The 19,883-nt window shown below is 38.0% G+C and overlaps 1 protein-coding gene across 1 annotated transcript; it reads right to left on the bottom strand.

The window, feature by feature from the left end:
- Positions 1-829: 829 nt before the first annotated feature.
- On the bottom strand, positions 830-19,883 carry LOC108681304 (4-coumarate--CoA ligase 5). The gene is made up of 10 exons (XM_018170327.2): positions 19,332-19,883; positions 12,734-12,941; positions 11,997-12,220; positions 10,926-11,070; positions 10,321-10,466; positions 9,401-9,575; positions 8,225-8,400; positions 7,721-7,876; positions 6,814-6,940; positions 830-5,693 (listed from the first exon to the last, which is right to left on the bottom strand). The coding sequence occupies exons 1-10, from the start codon at positions 19,563-19,565 to the stop codon at positions 5,521-5,523; spliced, it is 1,764 nt and encodes a 587-aa protein (XP_018025816.1). The 5' UTR covers positions 19,566-19,883; the 3' UTR covers positions 830-5,520.

Raw genomic sequence — 19,883 nt, 5'->3', positions numbered from 1 at the left:
AAAACGGCCAAATCCGCGAACAAAAAAGGCCAAAAAGGCATATAACTCAATATATATACTAGTATATTTGTAGATTCCGGTGTAAAATTTTATTTCCTGTTTTGTAATTTTAGAATTTAATAAGGAAGTACCCCTAATTTTATTAGTTTTTTTTAGATTTTTTAACCGAAATACTCAATTTGGCGAAAAATCCAAAACGTGCAAATTCGGCCGGGAAAAGGCCCATCTGGCAGCCGAACTGCTACAGTGCGTAAGCAGCGCGTCTCTGGCACCAGCGGGCGTACGGTGCTAGGTGACTATTTCACGGATACTTATCTCCCTTAATATTAATATAGAATTGCATAATTTGTTCCAGCAAATAGGTGTAATCGAAAAACATATAATTGGTTTTATTGACTATTTTTCTTTTAATCTTTTTTTCAAGAACAAAATTTTTCGTTTGCGTCGCTAGATCGAAAATCAGTTGAGTGAAAGGTTAACCAGGTACTTTCTGTTGATGGCTGCTTATGTCTTCACTTAGCGGAGATGCTGGCTTTCATGTTAGGATGTAACATTATATTAATGATCCGCGTTCTTCGATCACTTTTAGTTCATGCTCTGGAACTCGACAATAGATGTTAACAAAGTCTGGACACGGAAGAAAAGTGTCGAAGTAATAACTACTGCGACAATCTCGAAATTCTCCGAACCACAACTTAGGGAATGTTCTTTGTTAAGAAGTTGCATTATATTTTTGCGTAATACGTAAGTTATTTGTCACCAAGCTATTGAGTGGTAGCAAACTAAACGCGAGATATTTCCAACCATTTCGGGATAAAAAAAAAATAGAAAATCTGGAATATTATTCTATTAGTTTTGTGGTTGCAAGATACAGGAATAAAAAGCCCCGCGGTAAGAATACCGAAATCCCTAATCGATAAACAGACCAGAATGTCTTCTACCTTGGACATGGGAGTGGTACCGTACAATCTATAAAATATATTGAATTACTTAAATTTAATTAATACACTACAAGATGACCGTGTCCTAGAACGATTCATTGTTCTGTACAAATAATTTGAGTTACACAATAATTGTCTCTACTGCGTTTTACTCTTCTTTTAAAACCGCTGGCAATTATTAAAATGTAAAAGTTAGAAAAATTTAATGAGCCTCCTTTCATGCTTGAAAGTTATTCCGTTGCAGCAACACATGAAACATCCAACAGAAGAAATGCCGATAGGAAATTAACTCCGAATGATTCCCAACGAGTAAATGAGCAAAATATTGAGATGGCATTATGTTGAATCGGACGAGAACGCGGCCCGAGATAATACAAGAATATAGCGTGGAGCCTCAAATGCTCCGCGTAATACTAGTCTAGAAAATGAGCTATGATTTACTTGCATTCTAGAGCATTAATTAATACTTGCATTGTAGGGCATTAGAATGGCGACACGTCGGCAATCTTTCGATTGACTGGATCGAGACAAATGGAATATTGTTAATGGTACTTAAACTATATCCAGGATCTAACTATCTCTGGAGGCCTGACAAACAGTGAGTGTTGGATCGTTGAAGAAACAATTTTGTTCAGTGTGAATTAGATCATCTAGACAATCGTGTTTAATTCTAACCAATATCAAAGCAACAATCATGGCTCCCAATTCCAACCCATTCGACACAACGACCAGCAAAGAAGTTCTTACATAAAATGACTTTCCTATTAGCATTCATTATTACCATCAAGATATTGTTATTTCAAAGTGTGTAGTGTGTCCAATTCCATTGTTTTTACTCGATTGTTCGATCACTAACGACTATTATTAAGAGAATAGGATGGATCAACGAAGTGATACTACTCTAGACTACGGTAGAATAGCGCTACAACATTCACGAGATATGGCGTTTACTATCTTTACGCGTTCTGTACAATCTCAAGAACACTAACGAGCTGGCATATAAATTCCCCATTATATTTACTATAACGAAACTTAATTCTCCAGAATATCAATCACTTGGATTAATGAAGCTACATTGAGAATAATAATCAAGCTTGCTCCCCTAAGCATCAGTAAGTCCGGATTATTCTGTTTATCTCTAAAAGTTATCTAGTAGAGAATCATAACTTCTTAAATGAAGAAGATAGGTTCTGAATTGGCCCTAGATTTTAGATAGACGATTGACTTAGACCATCCACACAGTCTCCTAGTGAGTGTTACAAGAAGTATCGATACCATCAGTCGTCAGCCTCGGTAACAAATTAGTTGAATCTATTTTACGTCGTTCATGACGCTAATATTCAATGGAGGGAATTCTGAGAAACAGATTTCACGTATTTACACTGCAAAAATACAAGAAACCACAGTGAGACAATAGGGAAAAGAATGCGTTTATAAAAACGGGACATTAGCCCAAACCAATCTTCTTCATTACGCTAACAACGTTTTATAATACACTATACAAACCTACTGGTTACTGCCAACAAACTTTGCTTCAGAAGTATTTTACATGGAGAATGTTTCAACAGTTCATTGTTTGTAATTTATTCAGAATTTTTTTAGCTTCGACAAGCGCATTTGTGATTCAATTTCACACAAACAAACGTTTTACGCGACGAAAATGCGTTGCTTTGATGACATTAGCGCGTTTGTCTATTATTAAAAAAACTTCCGACAGCTCTGACGTGTGCGTTGCAGCGGCCATTAGTAAGAGAATCACACAATCGTTTTCATAATTATTAAAACATTTAATAATATGTTATGATCTTCCGTGGCACTTAACGTACGTATACGTTCTGTGGAACGGCACGACGTTGCAAAAACGGGATTAGCTTCGAAAAAATTATGTAAAGTAAGCGATACACCTGGCACATACACGATTACCTGAGAGAGAAACTTTATGATTTCATCCATCAACAGCAAAATCCAATACAATATACAAAAATGTACGTTTTAAAAATAATCCCTGATCTAATTAAATACATGCGTGAACCAGGAATCGTAATTTTGGCGAGTGAATTAGAAAAAAACCGAGAACATCGAAGGTATTATTTAATATGAAAAATATACTTCTGTCTTTACGCAACATTTGCGTATGAAATGGAACTTGTTTTTCCTCATACTGGAGGTACGAGTAACACTCAAGTTTGCTTCTTAACAATGGAATTTGTCCATCAGTTACTAAAATCTTCCTTTACTTGAATTACCAATAAAACATTATCGCTCTTTAACATAACATATCAAACCAAACGAGTCATTGAAAGAATATCGGGAAGATTTCTCATCTCAATAACTGGACACTCAAATATTGCCTACTAAGTTTCTGTTTCACACTCAAAAAGCTTCACAAACGCACTTTGCAATTGCAAAAACCACACAAAAACATTGCATTGAAATGAACTTTAAAATTATTAAAATTCCGAGATTTCGGAAATAATGAGCGTCATGTTGTGTTAGTGACCGATGCATCGATCGTGGCTTAAATCTATTACATTTCGAGTACTCTAAATTCCACTCAAATCAGCCAGGAGAAGAGAATGTGATTTGTGGGACAATAATAAAAAATATTAAATATTGTTGAACGCAACCATCAAAAATTATAAATGTTAGAGAAGGTAATTACGAGACCAAATCCATTACGGATATAACGAATACTGGAAAGAAATACTTAATAGGTTTTACAATGGAAATACTTCAAGAATAAAAGTAGTTGTCGCGATTAGAAGCTAACTCAAGCGAAGAAGACGAAGAAAGTATCTACTCCAAAACAAATAAAAACCGTTCTAAAATTTAGAGCACACAGCCGAGACATCAGAGATCATGGCCTCGTTAAAGTATCCCGCTTCAACGCTAAGACAAAGGGATAAAAGAACAATAACTTTGGCTCATAAAATACTGAAAGCAACAAAATCCAGAAGCCTGGCAAGCTTACGAATAACTCATAAATGCGGGTCATCACAAGCAAGTATTACTGAATAATACAAAATTTGTGAATATTGTTAGAGTTAATAAGGGGTAACATGACGAAACGGTAGAATTAGTTTGCAGGTTGCGACCACCAGACACAAAAGGCGATGTTCTCAGTGAAGAGAACATCTGATGCTCCGTCAGAAACAAATTGACCCAAAATCAGAATAGTATAATAAATAATTTTCTGATTCGTAACAATCATTAATGCCTGAAATACATTCAGTAAATTCAACTATAGAATTAGACTTCGGTAAAGGAATCGAAACTGATGAAATTGCTAAAGAATAGCAGCAGATGCCAAATTAGAAATGAAGGCCCCAGAACAACAAAGGTATAGCATGCCAAGTATCAACACGCGTGCGGCGTTACAAACAATAACAAGCGAATGTTAGCGATCAAATAATAACAAATACTTTAGCATTAAAAACTCATTTGATTGGAATTACACAGAAGAACTGAAGTTAAGAATTCTTGGCCGGCTCCACAAAGCCGGCGGTATTTAAAAATATTAAAAAAGAAATTGAACAATTACATTGAGTTCTAAAGGAACCGTAAGTGAAATTATCCTCAAATTTAATTAACAATAATCAGAAGTCCATTGAAGAGCAAGTTGTATTGTAAATCTATTGTACACCCGAAATATAATAAAATTAAGTATGAATGACATGCGAGTCTAAATATAATTTTAAATGACATGTTCGTTGTCATAAACATCAATGGAAACTCAACTCGAGAAACGCACAATCACAGCACTGACAACGAACCGCATGGAAATGACTGATATTCAAAAAAACATTCATGAGGCTTTAGCGTTACATAAACAATGAAATTAAGGCTTCATAAACGTAATCTCAACAATATTTCGTTTAGAGAAAAGCCGCATTACATTCACCACGCAGGTATAAAACGGACATGTCAATTCATTACACTAGAAAGAAAAAAATTTGAAACATTCACTGCAAGCATAAGCCATCGCGTGTTTCAAGTCATCGATTGAGCGGCCATCAACCAACCCCAGACCTCTAATTCGGATAAGAAAATGGCAAAAACCTAGAAAAAAATATTTACAAAGGAAATAGAAGTCATTTGTTACCACTGTAATCTCTATTAAACGGCCCATATCACTGGAACTTCTGAGCACTCAAAGACCTAATAATAACAATGAAACCTCGCTAAATAATTATTCATTTTTGCTGGCCAAGGACAACCATCATCATTTATTATTGCAAAACACAAGATTTACAAGCTTCGGCAGCAACTTTATAATCTTACCGTTCCAATTATTCCATGTATTTAAATTTCTTCCTAACATCACAGCTCCCTGCATTTAATATTAAAGATCGTTTTCCTTATTCATATCCCCATACCTTCATATCATCTGACCCAAAGCTAATTCGCCCTCAAACATCAGTCAACAGATTTTATACGACGGGCAACATGGCAGTTAGTGAGCCGAATTTTTAGCTGCCATTTCCCGCAGCTCTTTACGCCGCAGCTGCCTCTTTAGCTGCCATTTCCCGCAGCTCTTTAAGCCGCAGACGCCTCTTTAGCTGCCATTTCAAGCAGCTCTTTACGCCGCAGCAGACGCCTCTTTAGCTGCCATTTCCCGCAGCTCTTTACGCATTATTTTGCCGGTTGAGTTCTTGGGAATGGCGTCAACGAAGACCACGCCGCCCGTCAACCTTTTGTGCACCGACACTTTCGAGGCCACGAACTGTTCTAGAGCTGCTTCCGTCACCGAGTCTGTGGGTGGATTTATGATGTATCAGTCATGGATTTCAAAAAACCCCTTCTATGAGGCGGTGGGTGGATTTATGATGCATCAGTCATGGAGTTCAAAAAACCCCTTCTATGAGTCTGTGGATGGATTTATGAAGCATCAGTCATAGATTTCAAAATTCTACGAGTCTTTGGGTGGATTTATGAAGCAACAGTCATGGAGTTCAAAAAAACCCTTCTATGAGCCTGTGGATGGATTTATGAAGCATCAGTCATGGAGTTTAAAAAACCCCTTCTATGAGTCTGTGGATGGATTTATGAAGCATCAGTCATGGAGTTTAAAAAACCCCTTCTATGAGTCTGTGGGTGGATTTATGAAGCATCAGTCATGGAGTTCAAAAAAACCCTTCTATGAGTCTGTGGGTGGATTTATGAAGCATCAGTCATGGAATGCAAGGAACTCCATCGGCTAGTCTATGGGTGGGTGGATGAAATTTATCCTGTACTGCAAGACACTGAGTCAATGCGGGAGAAAAATGACAACAGAACATCAGTTTGAAAGTAGAATTCAACACCAATACAAATTGAAATAAAATTAAGTATAAAATAGTTTTAATACTGGAGATAACTGGCAAACTCAATCGTACCATTTCGATATCAATCTGTTACATTTCACAGGTTGCAAACTATAGTAACAGTATTAAACTCATTTTTCGTCGGATAACACAAACTTGAATCACCCCAAATAAATGAGAAGATGAAGGTCAACTGGATGAACAAAGTTCTTCATTCCCTTAACTATTCATCTTAATCTCCAATAGCATGAGTAAGTAGTAGAATGGTTTACTAGCGCTTCAGCTATCAAGCTATTTCGCCCGGAGCTCAACAGTTAACATCGCCACGGAAGGTTTCAATTATTCAGAGTCTCAAATTCAATTATTCAGTGTCAGTCAAATAATTGAGTCAAATTCAATTATTCAGAGTCTCAAAACATAGCATGAGGAACATTTCAATTCCCTAACATGCAATGCACGCACTGTTAGGATGCTTGACGACGTATCTTCATTCCCTAAACTATTCGTCTTAATCTCTGATATACACAGCATGAAGAATACTTCAGTTCCCCAACATGCACAGCACGCACTGTTAGGATGCTTGACGACGTAGGCTCTGGGGCGCTCGCCCAGCTTGTCGTCGGGCACGCCAACCACGGCGACGTCGGCGACACCAACGAAGCCGCGCAGTAAGTCCTCCAGCTCGGCGGGCGCGACCTGTTAGACGGCAAGAATTACCGCTTGTTGTTTGTGGCCTTCAATATTTGTCGCTTCAATAAGGCTTCACAGCAGTTACTTTAAAGCTTTTGTCTTCTCAAGAAGGTTCTAACGCAGTAAAAATACATTACTACGGAAATATACATAAAAAATATAACTCAGTACTCACTGCAGTGGGTGACAGAAAGCGCATTTTTTCGTCGACGATATGTGAAGTCACGGACGGACAGACAGACGGACATGGCGAGCAAAATAGTGCATTTTTTTCATAAAATAGGAAAATGCGCTAAAAATAGCCTTGTCACAATAGCATATTACGAAGTAAGGATATAAATTATAAATTATTGCTATGTTTATTGAAGTGCGACTTCAAGAAAAAAATAACATCCGTTGATCGTGAACAGAAGTGAAAACAGGTACACCACACAACGCTAGGCTGGTACAGAACATGCGAAAATGATACTACAACAATGAAAGTTTAGCATTATGCAAGCATGCAAACACGGGTATGTTATAGATAAAATGAGAGGATAGGAAAAATAAAACCTTAAAATCGTATCCAGCCTAAAAACGAAAATAACTAATGGCAGTTTAACGCTAATTCTATGTATCAAATGTGAGTATGGCAATGTATGTATCAATTAAATGGCAACCCGCATTGGGTTGCCCTCAAACAGCCCGAGAAGAATAACCTTTATCTTTAAAAAAAAATAACAATACAAACGCTGGTTTTATACTGACACAGTCTATCAGAATCGAGTACAAACAAGGCACACTTACCTGGAATCCCTTGACTTTGATGAGCTCCTTGAGGCGATCGACGATGTAGAAGTTGCCATCTGAGTCAACTTTGGCCACGTCGCCAGTGTGTAGCCAGCCGTCGCTGTCAATCGTCTCTGCTGTTGCCACTTCATTCTTAAGATATCCTTTCATGACCTGAAAATGGCACAGGGATAATATAAACTAATCATGAAAATACATTGAAATTAAAGTTGAGAGTGCTTTTCTATTGATAAATTCCCTAATTTTGCTGAAGATATGAAATTTATAACAATTAAATTCATTCCTATTTCCTAAGCATTTCTTTTGATCGCTACACCGTAATAAGTTTCAATCATCAATTCCGTAATTTCAGTTATGAGATAACTAAGAATTTTGATAGTTGGACCCCCTACACACCTGAGGCCCCTTGATCAGCAGCTCCCCCTACACACCTGAGGCCCCTCGATCAGCAGCTCCCCCTACACACCTGAGGCCCCTTGATCAGCAGCTCCCCCTACACACCTGAGGCCCCTTGATCAGCAGCTCCCCCTCTCCCTCGCCAGCAGCGAGCGCTACGCCGGTCTTCACGTGTACGATCTTAGCGGCCGTGTTGGGCACGGGTACGCCACAGGACCCGGGCACGTAGCCCGCCTTGGCGGATACGTGAGACACGGGCGACATTTCCGTCATGCCGTAGCCTGTAAAATGTTGTTAAATTACTCTTATTGAAAGAAATCAGCAACATTTATCCTAGGAAAAAATGATAAGATTGGAAAAATATATGAAATTTATCTAAAAAACTGTTCTCGAAACATTCATGTTATCGGACAAAAAATAGCTGTAGGTAGTTTTTTCTGGAATAAAAATTCTAGGAAATCGTTCCAAACCTGTTTTTCCTCTAAATCTATGCCCACTACAATACAACCGTATAAATAAAATGAAATATGGCAACATACTTCGAAAATTAATAGCAAGTAATTGCTAAGCTATCAAGCTTATTATTACCGATAACTTAAATTTAGAAAATTTTTATATATTTGGGATGAAAGCCTTTAATAATCTTGATATAATCAATCAAAATTATTAAAAATTAAAGTAGAGATAGAGCCAGGGTCCCGTTATTTACATTTATACAACATTTATCTGAGTTCAAATAATCATTTTAATGATCACACCTTCAAAAGTTACTCGGAATAAGGCTTACCATGGCAACAGCCACAGCAAATTAACAGCTTTCAGTGTCAATCGAACGCTTTACCATCGCTCTTGTCTTCATGAATAAAACCCATCGTTCAGAAACGCTAACTCATCGAGTTGAGGCTTACATACACTTTAAAATAGCTTAAGTATTACCGTTATACTCAACTTGTTGTTAAGTATAACCGTACCTAACAAATCTTGAGTACAGCCGTACCAAATAAATCTTTAGTACAGCCGTACCAAACAAATCTTATTGAATTCCATTTTTTTAGTGTTCGTTAGTGATCAATAGCCACTATTGAACACTATTGAACACTGAGTACAGCCGTACCAAACAAATCTTGAGTACAGCCGTGCCAAACAAATCTTATTGAATTCTATTTGAAAGTCTTCAATGGTGTTCAATAGCCACTATTGAACACCATTGAACACTGAGTACAGCCGTACCAAACAAAATCTTGGGTACAGCCATACATAAAACAAACGAGTTGTGCTCACCCTCCTGGAACTTGAACAGGCTGCCGAACTTGTGAGTGATGCAGCGAGCAAGAGCCTCCCCCACGGGCGCCGCCCCACACACCAGCAGGCGCACCGTCTGCAGGAACTCCGGCCGCACCTCCGGCGTCTGCGCCAGGAACCCCAGGATGGGCGGCACCGTGTGCAGGATCGTCGGCTGAACACAACGGGATGCTATTAATGCAAACATATTAAGTCCCTTCCTTTATACCAGAAACTATCGTCGGCTGAACACAAGATAATATTAATAAAACATATTAGCCTAAGTCCCTTTCTTTATACCAGAAATTATCATCAGCTGAACACAACAATATGATATTAATGCAAACATGTAAACCTAAGTCCCTCCCTTTATACCAGAAATGTATAGGAAATAGGTTAGTAATTATCGCTCATTCATTTACCGTGCGCTTACACCAGGACGTAATGTGCGACCTCAGTGCTCGTTAAATTTTATTCGAAAATTATTCAACAATTTTTTTAATAGAAATTGAATGAGTTTCTTATATCATAAGCACAGCAGCACCTTAAATGGTTAAATGTAAATATCTTGGAATTCGTTTTATGAATCCTGGAACTTATATGTGCTGAAAGATATACACACTACACTATCCTAAAATTCAGCAGAATCATTAGCTTTAAAGTAGACAGGAATAAACTCAAAATGCCAACACATTTTTACTTTCATTGGTTGGAAAAAGTCTCGTGATCTGATGGAATAAAAGTCTTGTGATCTGATGGAATAAAAGTCTCGTGATCTGATGGAATAAAGTCTCGTGATCTGATGGAATAAAGTCTCGTGATCTGATGGAATAAAAGTCTCGAGATGTGATGGAATAAAAGTCTCGTGATGTGATGGAATAAAAGTCTCGTGAAGTGATGGAACAAAAGAAGACACTTACCTGATATTTCACGAGCGACTGGACGTAGAGCTGAGGATCGAACTTGGTGAAGGTGACAACCTTGCAGCTCATAGAGACGGACATGAAGAGACAAGCAACCATGCCGTATATATGGAACATCGGCAGCACTCCAAATAACACATCACCTGCACATCATCAATATTAACCGTGTGAGCTAGCAAATTATTTGCCTAATACGATACAATGAAATTTAACACCAACACCGTCCGAAATGACGTCACCTGAAGTCAGACACCAGGAAATAATTTTAATAATTTTACAATTTACTTGGCACCAATATCATCAGATAATTAGTCGAGACTTTAATATTCTTATCCAACAATATGACAGGTAAAGTGAGTCGGCACAGCGCCCGTGATACGACAGTTTTCTCTCTGCCGTGCCTGCTTTCAAATTTCACCTACAGTAATTTATTAAAAAAACTTGTGCATTGTTGTTAAAAACGTATACAAATTCTTCAATCGGATATTTCATTTAAAGATTAGTATTTCATTCAAAGAGTATTGTACCGAAACATTCAGTCCCTTATTTCCTAAAACGTATAAAACTATATAGCTCATATTATACATCAACTTCTTACTGACCGTCAGGATTAACATCCATAACCTCGTGATGCGTTAGCTGCTGCAGGTTGGCGATGATGTTCGAGTGCGTGAGCATGACGCCCTTGGGCAGGCCGGTGGTGCCTGACGAGTATGGCAGCACCACCAAGTCTTCGCTGGGGATGATCTGGTCATTGCGAATATACATAAAACTCGGGGGAATAGCGCAAAAATATAACTCAGTGCTCACTGCAGTGAGAGACAGAGAGCGTATTTTCTCGTCGACGAAAACGTGATCACGGACGGACGGAAATGACGAGCACAATAGCGCCTTTTCCATAAATGAGAAAATGCGCTAAAAACTCCTTACCCAACTAATTAACTAGAAACACGACTCACTACGTGTCATCGTCACGGCTGTAGAAATTTTAAGTAACCAGAACCGAACAGATAATTATGACTGTAGATGAGATCATAACGAATCTTTACAACTAATGAGCAAGTGAAAATAAATAACATGGTGCTGGTACAGTAACTACACCTTGCCTCAGAGAATTAACAAGTAAAAAATTGCAGGACGCACAAAAATACGTAATCCTTGGTAGTAGTGAGGCTATAATTACTACTATATTATAATATATAGCCTCATAATATGAGGCGGTAATTACTACTATTTATGAATAATAATTACAACGATGTTATTATCTATGAATTGTTTTTAACCAACGGAGTATAGGGAACTGGCACCGAAGTATTTTCCAATGTAGTTAAAAATAAAAAAAAACACAAAACTGTAATCAAAGATTATAAATAATGTACGAATAACTTAGAACGAATGTAGTGTAAACAGCGAATGTAGTGTAAACAACGAATGAAGTGTAAACAACGAATGTAGTGTAAACAACGTATATAGGTAGTGTAAACAACGTATGTAGTGTAAACAACGAATGTAGTGTAAACAACGTCAACGCATGTAGTGTAAACAACGAATGAAGTGTTACCAACGAATGAAGTGTAAACAACGAATGTAGTGTAAACAACGAATGTAGTGTAAACAACGAATGAAGTGTAAACAACGAATGTTGTCACGAAAATGTCAACAAAGGAACTCACCGACGCAGTAGAAGGTAAAGCAGAACCATCGTCCCCATAAAGGTCAGGCAGGTAGAGCAGACCAGGCTGTTTCTCAGGTAGTGCGTGTGTGCAGATGAGTGCCCTAACAGAGCCTTGTTTCTGCTGCTGGAGTCGCCCTACCGCCTGCTGCACGACGCCTGCCATAGCAGGATGGAACACCACCACCGCCGTGTCCGAGTTCTCGAGCTGCCGCGCCATCTCGGCTGAAACGTGAGAGACACAACTTACCAGGTTGCGTCGATCAATCTTGAAAATGGTTTATTTGAACAATAGACTTGCGTACAAAATAAATTAATTGTTCGAACAAAGTTGTAAATCCCAGCACATTTATTGTAATTTTCAAATAATAATAAAAGTGTTATCAACAAGGAAGGTGTTCTGGACGGTCCTCCAACTTGAACAACGTTAACGATCATATACGAGGTCGCTTTAACTCTCTACCGCCGTATTTCACTCTCCGGGAACATAAATTTCAACTTAAACTATACGTAAAACATTGAGTGTGGCAACCTGAGGACGTTTGTACGCAACAGAGAACATTTTTAAGTTGTCGTACGTGGCGGCAACCATCAGTGCAAGTCATTTTGCGCTCACTAAAGAACGTATCCTTTTTTTGGGAAGTAGACTTGTGACAATATTGCTCCGGTTACTCATGTCAGGCGGTATAGAGATTAAAGCCATACACCTTCCGAAGACGATGTTAGGGTAGCACTCACCTGGCGTGGCAAGACAATTGACTGTTGTAGCCACAGCACCCGTAGAAATTGTGGCGAAAAATGACACAACGAGCTCAGGACAGTTGGGGGCCACAAGTGCCACAGTTGTGTTGCGCTGCACGCCGAGCCGTGCCAATGCGCTGGCCACATTATCCACGCGACGCCACATCTCGCCATAGCGAAGTTCTTCTCCGTTTTCCCCACACACCTGTTCAAGATCATTATTTTCAACATGAATTATATACAAGCTGAGGAAATAATGAGTGAATTATCTACAAAATAGGATAAATTTACGAAACTTATGATCTCGAATTCATAGCCTCATCATGGAAGCGAAGGCTATTTCTTGACCAACGGCTCACACGCAAATAACGTCAAATCCATGGTCAGTTGCAAGCAAAAACTAGGCACAAATGAAGAAAAAGCGCAAGAAGTAGCCAGAAGGAAGATTTAATCTTTACAGGAATATTGCCAGTCGCTAGACACGCAAGCTCGGTCCAAAGTTCGACCTCCTGCTGGCCGGCTTGACGAAGGCAACTGGAATCCTGCTTTTCTTGTTTTGAATTTCTGTCATTTATTGTAATCTACGGTGCATTACTGATAAATTAATCCTTTAATTACACGAATAATTTTACATAAAGCTATTGTAGGATTTGAGGTTCAATTAAGAATGTCTGAAACAATTGGCATAAAATGGTATGAACCATTGAATGTGAAATGAATAGATGAATGACACCAAGCATTTTTAGAATGAAAGTTTCGTAGCAGGCAGTTGCATACGTGGCAACGTCGAAAGATGTTCGAACGGGTAACCATAATGCATAGTATTACTCGAGACAACTGACATCAGGCTGATAAAAATTGCAGCAATTCATACACTAGGGCGTGAGTTGGAATATTTTCACGTTTTGGTAGAGACATAACACTAGAACAGGCAGAGTCGCCGGCCTAAACAACACAGCAGCTGCGTAGTACCTATGGTTAGGTCGATACTCGCTAGCACAGACACGTTCTCGCCAACGCGCATCCCATAGAAAGTGCACTGGTTCTCGCCATCTAATACCCGACAAGTGCTAATGCCGTGCACGGCACAAGCATTACAAGCGAGTCTCACTTATTACGACTTTCTTGCTTCCTATCACTCGCACCATGAGTGAACACGTGACTAAATCGACGTGCGTATTAAAAATGTTGCGTATTTACAAGACGAATTACTGCAACCGTTCTAAATAATTTGATCAATACATGTATGTACACACAAAAGCTGATAAGAGAAGATTTATGAGGCCGTTCTTCAAATTATATCAAACCCACAAATGCAACTTTGAATAAATCGGCAAAATAAAGTGCAATCACTACCGCCTAGCAAACCATGTAAGGTTCGCACCCGAAGATAAGTCGGAAGCTTGATGTAAATTGAACACTTGAAAGTATAAATCCTGTTCAATGTAACAAGAACTCGTTGGCGTTGAGCACTGAGATGGTATTTGCGAGACATGCAACACCCGCTGCGTTTGAGGAAAAAGCACGTCTCGTCCCCGATACCGACCTCCCTACATGAGTTGCCAGCTCCACTGTACTCGCTAGTTTCGACCAATTCAATGCCAACTCGAGTTACGGTTACAATGTTAGTAGAATCAATTTAGAACCTTGATATAAGTTTCGTTAATAATGATATCAAATTATTCCACTTTCTTGGAAACACAATAGTCTTTCACAGTTAAATTCTTCCAGCGGTTGACACTTCGGCTGCAGAAAAGCAATAAAGGAATAAAGACCAAGCGATAGAGAGAGAAAGAGAGCGTGGCGAAGAGAGTGTAGGGGCAGATCTGGCTGGCCTGTGATTGGCCAGTCAGCGCCACACCTCCCGACCGCACCGCCATAGCAGCTGATCTCTCCTCCGGCGCTCGCAACCTTTGAGATGGACTTTGGACTTAGCGCGCCACGGTTATATAAGTAAGAAGCTAGACAATTGAGCAATAAGTCTTGCACTATACTAAATGCACGCATATAATTCGCAGCCTAAATACGAGTGATTAAATGGAAGCTTTATTAACGTTTGACATGAATGACGCAGCAATAGAAGCTGGAATGAAAAGCATGTTCCAGGCGTTATTGTATCACGAATTAAAACGTTTGAAATTGAGAGAGATAAAATGAATCGCAAGAAGAGACGGTTCTTTAATTACTTATCCAGTACCAAGACGACAGAACACTATTTTTTACCGTCACTTAAGTGTGCTAAAGAAATAAATAAAAAATATAACCTTCAAATTGTAAGGACTAAAATTGATGCACAAATGATTTTAATACTTCCGGGCAATGCTGATCGAGTAATAAAGTAGACAATGATAATTGAATTATGAAGTATAGTAATTTATATTTGATTATGCCCATCGCAATTACGTAATCCTGCTTCTAAAAAAAAGAGTTTTCATCAGACTAATCTAGTAAGAGTACTAACTAGTACATGTCACACATAAATGAGCATGTACGAAATTGTACATGTGACATTGGACTTACAGAACTCTGTGGGCCGAATAAGAGAATGCAGCGCCTGCGCGCCACGGTAGATACACGAAAGCTTCAAGTTGGATTCGTTGGTTGGGCAACCGCAAACTCGGAAAAAAGCCCAAATACTTGTATAATGACGACAGATAACACAATATCTTCTATTGTATGTTATTGGAATATTGTTAATTATATAGATAGAATATATAGAATGATATATAGAATGGTCTTTGGCCGAAATACATACTACTTTGAACGTAGCAATGGGTTAAATTTCAGCTAACAAACACACAACGAAAGAAATCTCTTGATATAAAGTGTGAACAAGTGATAATTTAAAAAGAAAGTTCCAACATAGCTCTTTGAAACTTCAGTGAGTGGTCTAACGGAATATAACGTATCATCTTCATAAAAAAATATTTCAGAGAAAATCTTATGAGGAGAATTGGAATCTCATCCGAGTTAATGTTCTTATTTTGTCTTCTCTTATTTTTGAATTTTATCTTCGATCTTTCGGACATAGAATAAAAATTTCGAACTTTCTCGCGGGGATACAAGCAACGGCAAGTCCCTGCCAATAAATTCCTGAGACGCACGCACGAGTTAGCAAACGTTGATCAAAATATATTATTGGCTGAAAAGGCAAGGATGACAGAACTCATATTTACAGTTCTCAACCAGACTCCGTAAACAAAAATCAACAAACATAACCACTAGTGTATTTTTTGCTTCACTGCGGATTATTCAGTTTGGACACAGAAAAACAAAACGTGGAGCCGGTAGACCTTCTCTTGAAGGGAAACCCAATGCCATAGGCCTAAAGTTGTATCCCGTCACATGGAGGTAGAGATGACACGCACCAATTCTTATCTTGAAATAATCTAAGCACACAGGTTCCCAGTAAGAGGTCTGTCAATTAAAATGGGGAGTGAGAGGAATTATAAATGCATCCAATTCACACGCTCAGAGAACAAAATAATACCTACAATAATAGAACGAAATTTTTAAATGAGTGGAAAATTAGTGGCATCAAGTGGTGCCACTCCAAACTAAACGAAAAAATGAAACCCAATAAATACTTATTATTTCCCATGTATGGTACAGAGATATTCACAATGTTAGGTGAAAAATTTTCTAAACAGTTCTTTGAATAATAATTTAGTTCCCTTGCATCGACACAAATTTAAGGACGCAATCATAATCGTATATTGAATTGATCACAGATGTCTTCTAATTACCTATGAGCTAAAGTTGTATGATGAAATTTAATAATAGAAAGTATTGTCCCAGCCGATCGTTGAACTAAGAAACTGCACAGAGGCTATCACGTCACAGTATTCCATGATACAAGGCATAGCTCAGCGAAATCCGTTTCAACTCCTCTGCATTTGTAACTCAGCTGCATAGTTCCTTATCATCAAGCGCGCAGAAAAGCCAGGCTAATAAACCAATAACTGTTTGTAGGTTATATACGTACCTACTCGTGATAAAAATAAAAGTGTATCATAGATCACGAGCGGAAGTTAGGTGCTTGTTCCTGATGTTTTAATGTAATCTTAATACTTCTTGTCATTAATGGTCAACAAGAACCTAGCCAATATCGAAGCACGTCATTAAAAAATAGATTCAACTTGAGAGAAACGCTGTATATGTGTAAAAAAAAATTACGAGGAATAAATTCAATTCCATATTATTCGCTAATGCAGGCAACCCATTAGGTAGCTTCTCTAACTTCTAATTAATGTCTCCAAGCATTCGGATCCAAGCATTTTATGAGATAGGAGAATGAAATCACATCTGTGAGTAAATACGTATATTGATTAACAAATACAATTTCTGGTTATCTCACTTCCATATCACTAAAAGCCGAAAACGCAGGTAGGCTGCATACGAGATGGTGATATGAATCGAGAAATCTAATATAAACAAACAAGATTATTTTTCAATTTTTCGATCGAACCTACAACCATTATGTACGTAAAATAATCACTCGAAATCGGTAAAATCGAAACAAATTACTCTCGACCGTTGTATTTTCAGTCTGCACAAGTCAGATTTTTTTCAAATTAAATGCAAAATAAATTACTAAACGTTCAAATGCTTTTGCATTTAAATATTTTAGTTCTAGCTCGAGTTCTCATAAAACGCGGAACGTGAAAATCTTTACCATAGAATCAGAAAATAGAGTCAAACTTATATTGGCCCGATTCAGACCACGTGTGAGCGGGTCGTACGGCTGGCAAAGCTACGCAGGCATAGAATCGATAAAGCACGAACTGTTTAAAGGTTGGCAGTTGTCTTACCAAGCTCTCAGAGGTCAAAAGGAACATACTATATTAGGAATGAATCTCGACAACGGAAATGTGCAGACAAAGAGGCTATTTTATAGAAATTATAGACCCATATTCGAGACTTGAAACGAGCAGTATCAGTCGGCGATAATTGAGACCTGAAACGAGCAAAATATCTATCAGAGAGAAACGTTCTTATTGACAAAAGCGGGTTTTCGAATATTTTCGTGTTTCATGAGCCCTGAGAGAGCCGAATTTAGCTCGGTTGAAGAAAATCCCACATGATAGAGCCGCAGTCCACTCAAATCATGTCAGAATTTAGGTATATTAAATTATAGATAAAACAATGCAATTGCAAATAGTAGTCTATCATCTATCCTCTTCATGGAACAGAGAGTCATATTCAAAGATGCATTTATTCCCATGAATCATATTATACTTGTAACGAAGTTTGTAAGTATTGACATTTGAACCATTTTCATCACGGTATTATTATGCATCTCATGAAGGTTCAAGCGACAAACAAAATGCTGTTTGGCGGAGATTTGTTCAGAAGATAGCTCATGAAATAATTATTTCATGTAAAAAATTAGGCACCAGTATTTTCAGTATTATTAGAAATATTCAGTATAAATTCCATTTTGCTAAACTGGTTCTGAAGGAATATTAATAAAAAATTGTTGTAAAAATGTCACCCATTTTTATTTTTCTTTCTAGAACAATCATATTTCTTTATTTCAATAGCAATCAATTTCAATGAATTGAACGCTTATATTGATAGCCCATGAGAGATTTCACATGCGAAGTTATTTCCGAAACCAGACTAGTGCGGCGGTGCGACTTGCCAGCCAAAGGTATCGAGTTCACCGTAATTCGCTTTAACGTTCGTGACTTGAAGTCTATAAAGTTTTATCAGGAGCGCATATTTCGTGATATTTACGCCTAACTATTACTAAAAACTTAATACTACATTTGAGTCTTTATATAAATTGCTTGGCTAGGAATCATTTTCCATCATCATGACTGTATTGAAATAACTAAAGGGAATCATTTAAAAATATTTGAAAAGAGTTCATCTTTTAGGAACGACGATTTCTTTATTTCACAGCAATAATCAATAGAAATAACCTTAAATGTATGCAAAAAAATCTGTCAACCGAGTTTGGCAATGAAAAACGATCCGTCTTTCCAAATGTATAAGGTAAATCGTAGTCGTTTCCCCTTATGGCAACGTAGTAAATGCAAAGAGTATACTCCCCTAGCATGTGGGAGGATTTGAAAGGAGGATATTCCTGTCCGTTGAGAAATGTTTACAAGATAGCAGCAAGGCTAGGTAGAATTATCCATTTTATAATATGTAAGATTGTGAAATCAATGACTAAATACGTAGAGTCGTAGACTACTTTAAATATTTAAATAAAAACAAGTTTCAAAAATTAATTTAGAATAGGTAATCATAATGCGAACGTATTCTTCCTCCCAAAGCCAAAGTAATAGTAGCTACGTTACCTACGTACATCGTAACATTTGTAAGGATTGAAATACGCTGAAATTAAAAATCAATAGTAATCAAGAATGTGTTTTAACACTTTTATTTATCCTGCACTAGTACGCTCTCTTCAGTTAGTTTTAAATCTATAGACAATCATCGAAGTCGATGATTGATTCCGTCGAAGTGAAAGTATTCACACAACAGTCAAGTTGTCAACGGAAGTCGAGAAAACAGCTCGCGTCAAGCCGTCAATCATTATTATTGTTTTGTTACTAATACTAAGCAACCTAGCTAAGTAACTCACCAATGCTATTCTGTCATCATGGAGCTTGGTTTTGTCTCGTAGGTACTTGATGAGGCTCACATTAGGAATATCAACATCTGTATAGGGAGACCGAAAAACCACTTCTTCGTTAGCCTTACTGGCAGATGCAGGGATACAGTATTTTCTAACCCACAGTTTACTTTCGACGCGTTGGGTTATTCTGACAGCAGGGCCACAACTGCGGGCAATTTCACGTGCAAACTTTGACAACATTCCGACTCTTGCTGAAAATTACGTGGAGAGCAATAAGTAAACAATATCCAGCGATGATGCTATCCTTACACGCACCACAACCTCACGCCACGGCCTGCGGAAGTAGACTGAAGAGCACATTTCCATTGGAACGCTGAACTCATGCCTCTTTCACAGGTCTGTGGAGGCAATGCATTCATCCACTTTGTGCTGTTTCACGTTATGTAGCAAACTAATCATCCTCGAACCAATTTTTCTTATATATATTTATTTTAATTGTACACCTATCCTATCTAGGTTCGTGACTCATGACAGTTTGAATAGTGCAACTAAAAAAAT

Source organism: Hyalella azteca, unplaced genomic scaffold, assembly GCF_000764305.2.
Source record: "Hyalella azteca isolate HAZT.00-mixed unplaced genomic scaffold, Hazt_2.0.2 contig665, whole genome shotgun sequence".
Taxonomy (NCBI): Eukaryota; Metazoa; Arthropoda; class Malacostraca; order Amphipoda; family Hyalellidae; genus Hyalella; species Hyalella azteca.
Note: the sequence above shows the minus strand (reverse complement) of the source record. Positions and strands in the feature narration are given on the sequence as shown.

Bases quoted from the DNA above. Each gene is read 5' to 3' on its own strand.
- LOC108681304 (XM_018170327.2), bottom strand. From the start codon at position 19,565: ATGTTGTCAAAGTTTGCACGTGAAATTGCCCGCAGTTGTGGCCCTGCT. The intron at 12,942-19,331 runs GTGAGTTACTTA...GATCTTGAACAG, and splicing joins ATGATGACAGAATAGCATTG to GTGTGTGGGGAAAACGGAGA. The intron at 6,941-7,720 runs GTAAGTGTGCCT...GCCGTCTAACAG, and splicing joins TCAAAGTCAAGGGATTCCAG to GTCGCGCCCGCCGAGCTGGA.